Source organism: Pongo pygmaeus, chromosome 2 (genome assembly GCF_028885625.2).
Source record: "Pongo pygmaeus isolate AG05252 chromosome 2, NHGRI_mPonPyg2-v2.0_pri, whole genome shotgun sequence".
NCBI lineage: Eukaryota > Metazoa > Chordata > Mammalia > Primates > Hominidae > Pongo > Pongo pygmaeus.
The window spans coordinates 165,335,551-165,347,661 of NC_085930.1; the positions used below are offsets into that span (position 1 = coordinate 165,335,551).

The 12,111-nt window shown below is 41.6% G+C and overlaps 1 protein-coding gene across 3 annotated transcripts in view; it reads left to right on the forward strand.

Annotated features, from left to right (window-relative positions):
* KCNAB1 (potassium voltage-gated channel subfamily A regulatory beta subunit 1) overlaps positions 1 to 12,111 on the forward strand; it is a 487,064-nt gene that overhangs the window by 365,094 nt on the left and 109,859 nt on the right. For all 3 annotated transcript variants that reach the window (XM_054480674.2, XM_054480675.2, XM_054480676.2), the window contains one exon: positions 2,309 to 2,352. In XM_054480674.2, coding sequence (XP_054336649.1) covers positions 2,309 to 2,352 — 44 coding nt within the window. The remainder of the gene's footprint in view (positions 1 to 2,308; positions 2,353 to 12,111) is intronic.

Consider the following 12,111-nt stretch of genomic DNA (forward strand, 5'->3'; position numbering starts at 1 on the left):
GTGAAACCCCATCTCTACTAAAAATAAAAAAAATTAGCCGGGCACGGTGGCGGGTGCCTGTAGTCCCAGCTACTCTGGAGGCTGAGGCAGGAGAATGGCATGAACCCGGGAGGCGGAGCTTGCAGTGAGCCGAGATTGCACCACTGCACTCCAGCCTGGGCGACAGAGCGAGACTCCGTCTCAAAAAAAAAAAAAAAAGAAAAAAAGAAAAATCTCTGAACTACAGAGACTTAGCCTTAGAACTGTCTTGCTCTATAGAGTTTTCTACAAGTCACTTCTCCCTACTGAAAGACATTAAAAATACATGAAAACCCTTTTTCTAGATCCTTTTCTCCATGATACCTACAAAGTTATGCAAATATAAGCCTGAGGAAGCCGCCACCTCACGTGTTCCCAAAGATCTCCACGGTAGGATGTATCCCATGTTACTGGAATTACATGTTGGTTTTTCTGTGTCCCTCACTGGACTCTAAGCTCCTTGAGGGTACAGCACCATGCCTTGTTCTTCTCTGTATCTCCATGACTTTTTAAAAAAATTCTCCCTACAATATAGCATTTGCTCTAGATTCCTACCCCTTAAAATCAGTAGACTTTTGGACTACCAAGAAAAGTCTTCTCTCTGTACATCTATTGATTTCTGAAAAGCTACTAAATGAACAATTCCTTATAAAAATTATTTTCACTGGAGCAATCCAATTATTTTTCTCCCATTTAGTGGTTCAAAATATTTTCCACATGCATCTTTATGCAACAGTTTTCTTCCAGTTGGACATGTCCAATTCATGTGGGAAAATTTAGCACAATGTCTGTTGGAGGGTAGTAGTCAGAAAGCACCAGAAATCACTAGGTCTTGCATTTGTTTACAGTGTAACACTTTAGCACACATTCTCACGCTCTGGCCCTACAAACAGTGATGCTACGCAAATGGCATAGACATCAACACTACATCTTCCGAATGAAGAAACTGAACCCCAGAAAGAAAAGGGAGCAGTTCCTACAAGGTCACCCAACTAGTTGTGACAACAGGTCAAAAGCCCGGGTCTTTCAACTCTTTGCATTTTTATGCATTTTTTATTATGTTGTGCAATTGAGTGTGTTGCTTAGGTGGCATTTTATAGACAACATTAATAAGCAGAGGAAAAACATGTGATGCAAAACTGGGAGTACTAATTGCTAAGTCTAAAGAAACCAAAACTGATGACAAATCAAGGGAGAACTTGGGATAGTTCAGCTGTGCCACTGATTTGGAAGTTTTATTTGTGTTGTTTCCTTTGATGTGGGAGCAAGAAGGGAAACTGTATTTTTATGAGAGCCTCTTATCAGAGGATAAGGGTGCACTTTTCTACAATGTTAGTTATTTCAGCTTCGCCTGCCCATTCTGGACCCTTACACTAATGCTATGAGGCACCCTGTCTCTGAGAATTTGTTTTTTTCTCTAACAGCTGCTAGTCCGAAGACAAAAATGGGTTGAGTCTGGATTTCCACAAAGACTTATAGGCAAATGCATACTAGAGCTCCTAGTTCTATCCTTATTTAGAAAGCAAAAATATATTTCTTTTCCTTAAACTTTTGGGAATAAAGAACTATCTGATGTTCCCGTGGTAATTTTATGTAATCTTGAATTAAATATATATATATATATATATATACATACACACACACACACACACATATATATATAATATAGTTAAATATATATGTATTATAATAAATATAGGATATAGTTAAAATAACCTAAAAGATAGTTTTATATTTGTTATTTTAATAATTCACATCCATTAGAACTAATATTCTGTTTTAGAAGTCAGTTTGTTAGTCAATAAGTCAAAAATATTTATTAAGGCTCTACTGTGTGTCAGGCCATTCAACACAAATCAGAACTATTCTGTGACCTAAGTCTAGACCAGGATGGTAACTGAGGAAGTAGTGAGAAGTGGTCAGTTGACAAATAATGAATGAATGGTTGGTGAATAAGTTAAAGAAGTTTACCCTCAAGAAACTCACATTCTAGAAGGAGAGAGAAAGCCAGTAAATGGGTAAACAAGTTAATAAAGAAGACAATATGAGACTGAGAAGCTGTGTTCTGTGAGGGACATTTTCTGTGCTGCGCCCGAACAGATTTTGAGCTTCCTGGTGCCTGAGTGGTCATGCAAGGGAGACTTGTCTTGACAATATGCCGGCATCTGTGGCTCTGCCTCTATCAGGACTCATCAAGAATCATGCCAAAATGGAGATACAATGTCCACTTATGCATGTACAGTTTCACCTGAGGAAATGATGACCAAGTGTTGCTTTGTTTTTATTATAGGAATCTTGGAAAATCAGGACTCAGAGTTTCTTGCTTGGGTCTTGGTAAGTACTGAGGGTGTGGCATGGGGGTGGGCTGGAAGGTGGGAGACTGGGGAGGGCACCAGGGAGTGACTGTGGTCCAGGCCAGGACCTGGTCTCAGATGAGGAGGAGGCTTCCTGGCCAGTATTGCCCCACTTCTCCTTTGAGCCTTTCTCTTCCCATCATGACCCTCTCCCATGGAGCCACCGTGTTCATGATTCCTTATAGGGGCCCATCGAGCATAAGGCAACCTGATGCTAAAGCACACCTCAGAGAAAGGGACTCATGTGTCACTCCCATTTAGCAAGCATGAAGGACTGCATGGCATGCATTTTATAGGTTCAGTTCACCACTCCCTCAATTCACCTGAATTTTTTCTATCTATCCTTGTTTTCCCTTTGCCTAATTTCCTTACTTTTCTATATTATTATTATGCATTTTATATACTTTTATAATCTGCCTTAAATATTTGGGGGGGGCAAGGTGAGATACACACAAACACATGTACATTAATGTGCATTAATAAATAAAAATTGTTATTCCTCCCAGTCAATATTTGGAAAGGATTAAATAGAGATGGCAATTCTAACAGCATAAAGATGAATCTGAAGTCATGGAATCTGACTGTGAGACTTGGGGAGGCTTGAGGCCTCCAGACATCCCTTAGGCCCAGGAAAAGGCAGCCTTGACATTCCGGCCATTCAACACAAATCAGAGCTGTCCTGTGACCTAAGTCTAGACCAGGATGGTAACTGAGGAAGTAGTGAGGAGTGGTCAGATTGTGGCTATGTTTTCAAGGTAAAACCTGAAAGATTTTCTGTTGGGTTCTATGTGGAAGATGACAGAAAAGAGAAAAGTCAAAGATGACTCTAAGGATTTTTTGCCTGAGCAGCAGAAAGGGTGAAGCACGAGTAAATGAGGTAGAAAAATGAGAGAGAAATTTAGGGAGATTAGGAGATTGATTTGGGACATACTAAGTTTGAGATATCAATTAGGCCTACAATAAAAATTGTCAAGTATGCAAATAGACATATGGCTCCAATTTACAAAGGAGAGTTAGATGTATTAACTTGGGAATCATCAGCAAGTAGATGCTGTTTAAGCCCGGATCCTGGATGAGAGCACTAAGGGTGTGCGTATAGACAGAATAGAAAACAGAGGCACATGGTCTAAGACCTAGGGAATCCAACATTAAGAAATCGAGAAAGTGAGGAGGAGCCAAAGAAAGCTGAAAATAAAGCAACCAGGTCAGCAGGAGAAAAATCAGAAAGAAATGGAGTCCTGGAATCCAGGTGAGCATTTCATGGAGGATGGGGTGACCAATCCCGTCAAGTGGTGCTCATGCATCAAGCAAGATGGGGTCCAAGACTTGACCATCGGGTTCAGCAACATGGAGGTCCTCAGTGACTTTTACAAGGTCTGTTTGGGTGGAATGGTAAAGTTTAAAGCATAATTGGAATGGTCACCTGGGAGAATGGAAAGAGACAAGCTGAAGGCTACTCTTTTGGATGATGATTGCTATAAAGAAAAGCAGAGAAATGGAGTGGCACTGAGCAGACAAGTGGGATCAGAGAGGTTACTTTTGCACGTGGAAGAAATGACCACATATTTATACACTTATGGGGAAATCCTTTTGAGAGGAAAAAATGATGCAGAAGAAGGAGAGAGAAGAATATCTGGAATGATTTGTTGAGGACATGAGAAGCACACAAGGAGAGAGTACATGAAAGAAGGCAGAGTACATGGGCTTTGAGGCTAGTAGGGTGATTGACGGGGTGGTGGAGGGGGAGGTATTTTGTCAAAGTTCTCTTCTATTGCTTTTATATTCTCAGTGGGAATCAGAAGCAAAGTCGTCAGCTGTTAGTGAGGATGAGAAGGAAGTGTTAGAAGTTTGGAGAGAAGACATGCAGGAGAGAAGAAAAGTGAATTGACCAGGGCTAGGCCACACAGTGACAAGACAGCATTAAGGATCAGCTTAAGATCAGTATGATTAAATTTGAAGTGAGACCATGTCCATAGTTATGTGTTTTTCTTCTGGACATGTTCAGCTGTGCAAGTTCAGGTGGTTTTGTTTTTTTAAATAAGATGATAAAAAGAGGGCAAAGATGCTGAGGGCTTGTGTTGGGCAGTTATTTTAATGGTGGAGTTGGCATTTAAACTGAGTAGAAAGGAAAATGAGGACTAGAGTCAGGAAAATGAGCCAGGAGCTAAAATGAGGGAGCTGAGGGACTGTGAAAACTGGATAGGATCAATAAAGTATATATCCCAGAGGGACCAAAGAATTGTTGAAGCAAAAACATTAGAGATAGTGGTTGGAAGGATAGAAAGTGATTGAAAAGGGAAACATTTGAAATTGGGGTTATAGAGGGGTTCAGTTATTGTTAGTGACATAGTCTATGGTGTGTCCATTGGGAGAGAATGGTGGAGGTTGTATCGAAGACAAGATCAGTGAAAGAGAGAAGGTTAAGAAACTTGGAGGTGAAGGTGCAGGGAAGATCATCTTTGGGGTCACTGAACTCACTAAAAAGTACAGCAAAACTAACATTGGAAAGTGGCAATGAGAAGTGAGCTAAAATTTTCAAAGAATGAGAGGGAGTGACCAGGGTGGGTCAGCAACTACAACATGAGGGTCCTGATGATGTGTGAGACTCAGAGCTGGCATGTGTGAGGGGGTATTTCAAAGACACTGAAAACCATCAATGTCTGAGTTTTTCTGATTCTTCCTAATAATCTGACTTGGGAGGTGAAGGCAGTATTTGTTCACCATAAGTCTAAGGTAATTTGACATTTGCTTAATTTATGGCTCTGATATTGTTACTATTTACTCATATTTGAAAGACCCTGGAGATTCATTACCAGGGACACTCTGACCTTAGTTTTTTTTTAAGAATATCTTTACAGTAAATAACTATTCAGTATTCATTATTGAAAGGAACTACCTATTAATGTAAAGTAAGAAATATATGTAGTGAAAAAGCATTGGCCAACTATTTACAAGCTTGTATCTACGGTGGAAAATAGTTTAGTCATTAAGTACACAGAAAACTCAGCTGAAAGCTCTTAAGACAATAACAAATTCAGGTGCCATGCAATCCCAGTCTCCAGAGGCCAGTCTCCAGTTTTTGTTGATTTTTGTTTTCTTTAAAACTGCAGACTGTGTATGAGCTGCAGGCATTTTAGTGAACTTTGAAACAGGCTTGATTCAGGAGCAGCAAGTTCTGATTTGAGCTTCAAGTTTTTTCAAGAGCCTGAGCACTTGTAATAAGACACTGCATGAAAAATAAGAGGAAACAAGGAAGTTCGTAGGGCTGACTTGCTTCCTTCAAAACAGGTAACAAAGCTTGACAACTTGAATAAGCACTCTTTGAGAACTTTTCTGAACTGCCTCTATAAGCCAGAGGAGAAAAGAAATTCATAGAAAGAAATAATGCACCAGCCTTAGATAATTTGTCAGGCTCTGCAGACCCCAGCTGTCAAATCCAAATGGAGCTGGGTTTACTGCTGTGGGCTTAGAATGTCAGCTCAGTCAAGACCCATGTTCAACTGAGGCCTTAGTAATTAAGTAGTAAAACTGCCAGGAAATCAGAAACCTACAGATTCTTTTCTTGAAATACTCTAAAAGTGATAGTTAAAGCTAACAATTCTGACTTTCTTCTCTACCAGAGAAGGGGCAGCCGGAAATTCCTTGCCCTGCCAACTTTCCTTTTGGTGAACTAAGAGCAAATGTGTAAATGGGAGTAGAAAGGTGAAGTAACTTGAGAGTGAACTGATGGTACATCCGAAAGAACACAGCCCTGCCAAGGAGAGAAATGGGAAAAAATAATATTATGTGGCCAGTCCTACCTGTGGGTTGCTGTGGCTGGCCTGTTCTGTAAATATACTGCCCATTATTGTCAAGACTTGAAGTCAAAAAACTCATGGGAAAGAAATAAACTCAGAGTGACCAAACTCACCCCGATCTGATAGGAGGTGGAACTGTCTTACGAGAGAAAAATGGTAGAATTTACATTAATTCACTCCTTCATTTATTCACCTTAAGCAAACATTTATGAAGCCAGACATTGGTTACAGGAGATACAAGGACAAGAGCATGGAGTCTGCCCTCAAATTTATCATAGTGCAGTGGGAGTTAGGCTTGCAAAAAAACAAACTGATAATATATCTGACAGATGCCGTAATGGAGAGTACAGGGCAAGTGAAGCGTGAAGAAGGTCTCCTGGGGGATTTGGGATAGCTTGATGGGGGAGCAGGGGTTGCCACTTGGCTTGACACTTGAAGAGAGAAGTCAAGTGGAGAGGGAGGGCAAGAGGTTTAAGACAGGAAGCAATGCAAACAACGGCGACTCCAGAGGGAGATTCCACCGAAGGGAGGTACTTGTGGAAACGGATCACATGTATAGAGTATTATGAGTACAGGATATTGGGGAACAGCAAGAAATGACCCTGGAAAGAAAGCTAGGTCTGATTATAAGAACCCTTGTTTGCCTTGCTAAGCCATTTAGCTCTTGTCCTCTATGTCTCTGGAATTCCTTCAAATCCAAAGGTCCCCAGGTCTCAACAAACACTTCGGGGACAAGGAGGAGCAAAGGCTCCATCTCTCTCCACTCTCTTCCTTCCACCTGCCACAGCTTCCATCAAAGCAGCCCACTTTTTCCTCATATTATTATTATTATTTTAAAAAAAAGACTATGTTTTAATGCAGTTTTAAGTCCACAACAAAACTGAGCAAAAAGCACAAGGAGTTCCCATACACCCCTATCCCTACGCATGCATAACCTCCCTCATTATCAGCATCCTTCACCAGAGTGGCACATTTGTTACCTCTGATAAACCTACAGTGCCACAATATTATCAACCAAAGCCCATAGTTTACATTAGGGTTCACTATTGGTGGTGTACACTCTATGGGTTTTGACAAATGTATAATGACTTGTATCTACCATTATAGTATCATACAGAATAGTTTCACTGCTCTAAAAAATCCTCTGTCTTGCCTATTCATCCCTCCCTCTCCTCTAACTCCTGGAAATCACTATCTTTTTACTGTCTGCATAGTTTTGCCTTTTCCAGAATGCCATATAGTTGAATCATATAGTATGTAGCCTATTCACATTGGCTTCTTTCACTTAGTAATATACATTGAAGTTTCTTCCATGTCTTTTCATAGCTTGATAGTTCATTTGTTTTTAGTGCTTCATATTACATTTTGGAAAAAAATTCATCCTATGCCAAAAACAGTTATCAAAACCTTGCTCAAGCTTGTGATAAGCCATTGAAAACCTTGGGTCGGGAATAAAACTTGATCAAAGGTATTAGAAGCAACATGAAGGCTATAATGGAGGGAACAGGGTTGAGGCTGGAGGCAGGGAAATTAATTAGGAGTTGATGATGAGGCAGTGGTATGAAAGATGTAGAGGAAGGAGGTGATTAGGGGAAAGAATGAATAGGACTGGTGATCTCTGGATACAGAATAGGAGGTCTTCCTGAGTGCAGGAGGATGCCCAGACTCCTGGATTGGGCATGGGGGTAGATGAGCTGAAATCTCAGAGACAGGAGACACAGGAGGGAGCTGTGAGGGCAGACAGCACTGTTGGGGAGTGGTGACCAAAGAGCTGTGACCTCCCAGCTTCATATATCTAGAGAACAAGGGGAACTCTGTGGAGATCTCTAGGCTGGAAATACAGACCCAGGAACTTCTCACAGTGATGACCCTATGATTGTCATTGAGATCACCTGGAAACACAGAGGACTGAGGTGTTTGGACAGGTTTAGGACATCTGGCTCATGGTGTCTGCCTGACTGTATGCTCCCTGAGAGCAGGGACTGACTATTTTTCTACACTCCTATTGCACCTTTAGCAGATCACAGTATCTGGCTAGTAGCAGGTATTCAAAAATATTTTTGAGTGAATGACTGGAGAGATTATCAATTGCTAAGAAATGACAAAAGGTCCACTGAATAATAGCAAGGATCCAGCTGAAGTCAGAAATCATGAATTGCTGAGGCCCAGTCCAGTTCTTTGACTTCCTCCAGTGGCATATCAATGAAGAGACAGAAGTGTGGGGTAGGGAGGGGAGATAGAGAGAGGCCCAGCATCAGAGATTGTCCTAAAAGAGGGTTGGAGACCGGGGAACCTACCACATACACAGGTGACGTGGGGTCTAGGCTGGGTTTAGACCCAGAGCTGTTTCATCAGGGCTCTTGCTTCTACAGTTAGAAAGGAGCATCTGCCCACACTGACTTGCTCCAAAAGTCTCATATTAGGAGCAGTAGACTGGTCTGATTCATTCCATGGGAGGTAACACACCACAATGTCCAGCTCACCTGTGTGTGCTTGAAAGGGGCTGACTTTACCTTCCAACATTCACTCTGGAATGGGCATGCTTCCCAGCAGGCAAGATGTCTGCAAGAAAAAAGGCACATCATGGTTAATTTGATGTGTCAACTTGACTGAGCCATGGAATGTGCAGATATTTAGTCAAATTTTATTTTGGGTGCACCTACAAGGGTGTTTTGGAATGAGATTAACATTTGAACTTACAGACTGAGTAAAGCCGATTGCCCTCCCTAATGTGGGTAGCCCTTTCCCAATCAGTTGAAGGCCTGAATAAAACAAAAATACTTGCCCTCCTGTGAATAAGAGGAAATTCCTGCCTGACCATTTCAAGCTGGGACATTGATCTTTTCTTGCCTTCAGACTCAGACTGAAACATCAGCCTTCTTGGATCTTGAAGGCTACCAGCTTTCGGAGTAGAGCTATACCATTAACTCCTTTGAGTCTCTAACTTGCCAACTGCAGATCTTGGGATTTCTTGGCCTCCATAATCACATGAGCCAATTCCTTATAATATATCTCTCTCTGTCTCTCTATATGTATACACACACACACACACACACCCTATTGGTTCTGTTTCTCTGGAGAACCCTGAGGAGTGATTTTGTTGATTTTTTTTTCAAAACATCATGCAAGTGTATGTGGCCAACCAAACAGAGTCAAGTATTTGTAAGTGATATAGGTAGAAAGATACGGAAAACCCAAGGGAGGAGGAATGTGGTCCCTTGCTCATTTTTCAGCTGAGCACATATTGAACCTAATGTAAAATATCGTCATCCAAATGGAGCTTTCCTGGGCTGTTCACAGGTCAAGAGGACAATTTATGCAGCCCTGTCAGATAGGGTTTGATCTGGACCTAAGCAGTGAAGGAGAGAAAGAACACCCCCATGCCTTTGGGTCCCTGTTTCACACATCCTCAAGGCTCTAATTCTTGGGGAATGCAAACTGATTCCAAGGAAATGTTCTGTGTCCTTTTAGGCAGCTGCTTCATGCTTCGTCCTTGAAGAAATAAAGTCATAAAGTAAAATACTTCTTAATACCTTGGAGGACTTATATGAGTCTCTCAAAAGGTGTTTCTTCTCAACTCTGGCTGCTCATCGGAGTTACCTGTTTGATTTAAAATTCAGATAATCATGTCTCAACCTAGACCTTTTGAATAAGGAGCTCCACATGCATGTGTTTTTCAAATGCTGCTCTGACGGTTCTGAGGCAGTATCAGGGTTGGAATACATTGTCTTATCTGGATGGATTAAGATAGAAAAATGTGTGAACTGATATCTAGTGTACCCAGTGCCAGCAGCCATGATTCTTATCTACGTGGTAGCAGCTGCCCCCAGATCTAGGCCTGGGAGCTGGCCTGAGGCATTTCCAACTGGACTGGAAAGGCTCCAAAGAGGAGAATCTGCCCTGCTTAGGGCTGGCCTCAGGGCAGGTGGGGTGAGCTGGCTTCCCTGCCATTCGACTCCTGCCATCTGGGTGCCAGTCTTGCCTTATGCCCCTCCCTAACCAAGAGAACTTTCTAGAGCAAAAGCAGTGAATCTTAAGAATGAACTGTGTGGGCTTCTTTTTAATGCATTCATATGTGCAGAATGTAGTCCTGGCTCATCTCCCTCTGCCTTAGTGATGCTCTCACTGCACTAAATATTTTGACACTAGGAGAACACGATATTAAATATTTAACATGGATGGTATTATTTTTATGACACCCTTCATGATTCCCATTCTTGTTGCTTAGGCCGATATAAACTAGCTAGCTCACCTATTATAACAACATAAGAGCAGCAATAATAAATATTTATGAAGTGCCTCCTAGGACACTTGAGAGGTGGTTTTAAAATGCAAGCTTTCCCTGAAAGAGTTTACCAATTTTTCTGCATAACACAAACAGAGTGAACTATCTTAACTCCAGAATACCCATAGAGTTTAAATGGTGTATGAATATTAAACATACGAGAGTGTTTTAGGCATGTCACTCTTTCTGGAAAGTCTAACTTGAATAAATGTCATGATGCATACACATTAAAAATGAGCAGACCTTTGTATTTTTCCAAAATCGTCTAAAAATATTTCTTCCTAGTTTCCTATTTTTATGGATAAAATCCTTCTTAAGAATTGCTGACAAAAAGAAAGAAAAAGAAAGAAAGAAAGAGAGGAAGAGAGAAAGAAAAGAACAAAAGAAAGAAAGAGAAAGAAAGAAAGAAATAATTGCTGACAAGTGGTTGCCCTCTGAATCAGCAGGGACTGCTGGCCACATGGCTTTGCCTCTGCTCCCAGGAGTCTATTAGGAGTGACGATATAGCTTAGGTAGGAGTGCGGCAACGTAATATTTCACATGCTATCAGAGTTGAGGCTTAGGGGAGAACTCGAGGAGAGAAAATAGAAGGGTCTGTACACAGAGGGGTTTATTCAACAGTCTGGGCATGCAAACAACCCATGTGCATACATGCACGCACACACCTCATCTCTCTCCATGCAGCCACAAAGGGATAAGTAGCTCTCATTTGCGAACCTGTGATTCAAAAATGAAACAAATGGCTTCAAAACCATTAGTAATGGCCCAGATGTGGGCAATTTGCTGAAATTAATCATTTATAAAGACGATCTCACTAAACATCATCACAGCCATGAGATGGAGAATTAGTCCTTGCAGCCACCAGCTCCATTATGAGAAAACAGGGTCAGGAAGAGGCGATATGTCTTGTTCAAGGCCAATGTTAGAGACAGCAGACTCCCCCATTTTCTATCCCTCCCCCCTCCACTAGCAGCCTCGTCCCTTATGGCCCATCTACTTCCAGCCTCCAAGCACACACAGCCACTGCTGTCACCCACATCTCTTCATGTCCCGAACTTCCGCTCTCTCCTTGAAATGAGAATGGCTGCACCAAATGTGTAGGGCCCCTTGCATCTCTCACATTCAGGCAATAGTCAGGTGATGTCATGATCAGGTTTGGCATGACTCTGGGTTGGCAGCTTGGTGAAAATGTCTTTACTTTTGAACTAGAAAATGTCAGAACCTGAATGACTCCTGGCATCCATCTCCAGAGTTAGGGTAGACAATGACTTATGAAAGCTCCACAGACAGAATGGGGACCAGAATCCGTGTCTCTTGGCCCACGATCAGGTGTGCTTTCCCCATGAGAGATTTCAAAGTAATGATGCAATTGAGTTCAGGCATTTTGGTTTTTGTGTAGACACCATCAATGAAGCTCCTAATGCCTGCCTTTCCCTCCTTTGCACACTGCCCTAAAGGCTTCACGAGGTCCCCATAGTTCCTGTACTCTAAGCAGCAGCCTGACTAAGGCACATCTTGTGTATGTACAAGTCTATTCATATTGTTTACCTCGGGTTTGCCTGTGCATTCTACATTTATATAAAGATTATTTTTCTAAACTCTGTGCAGCATAAGAACCCAAATGAAAGTTTTATAATTTCAATCAATAATGCAATTA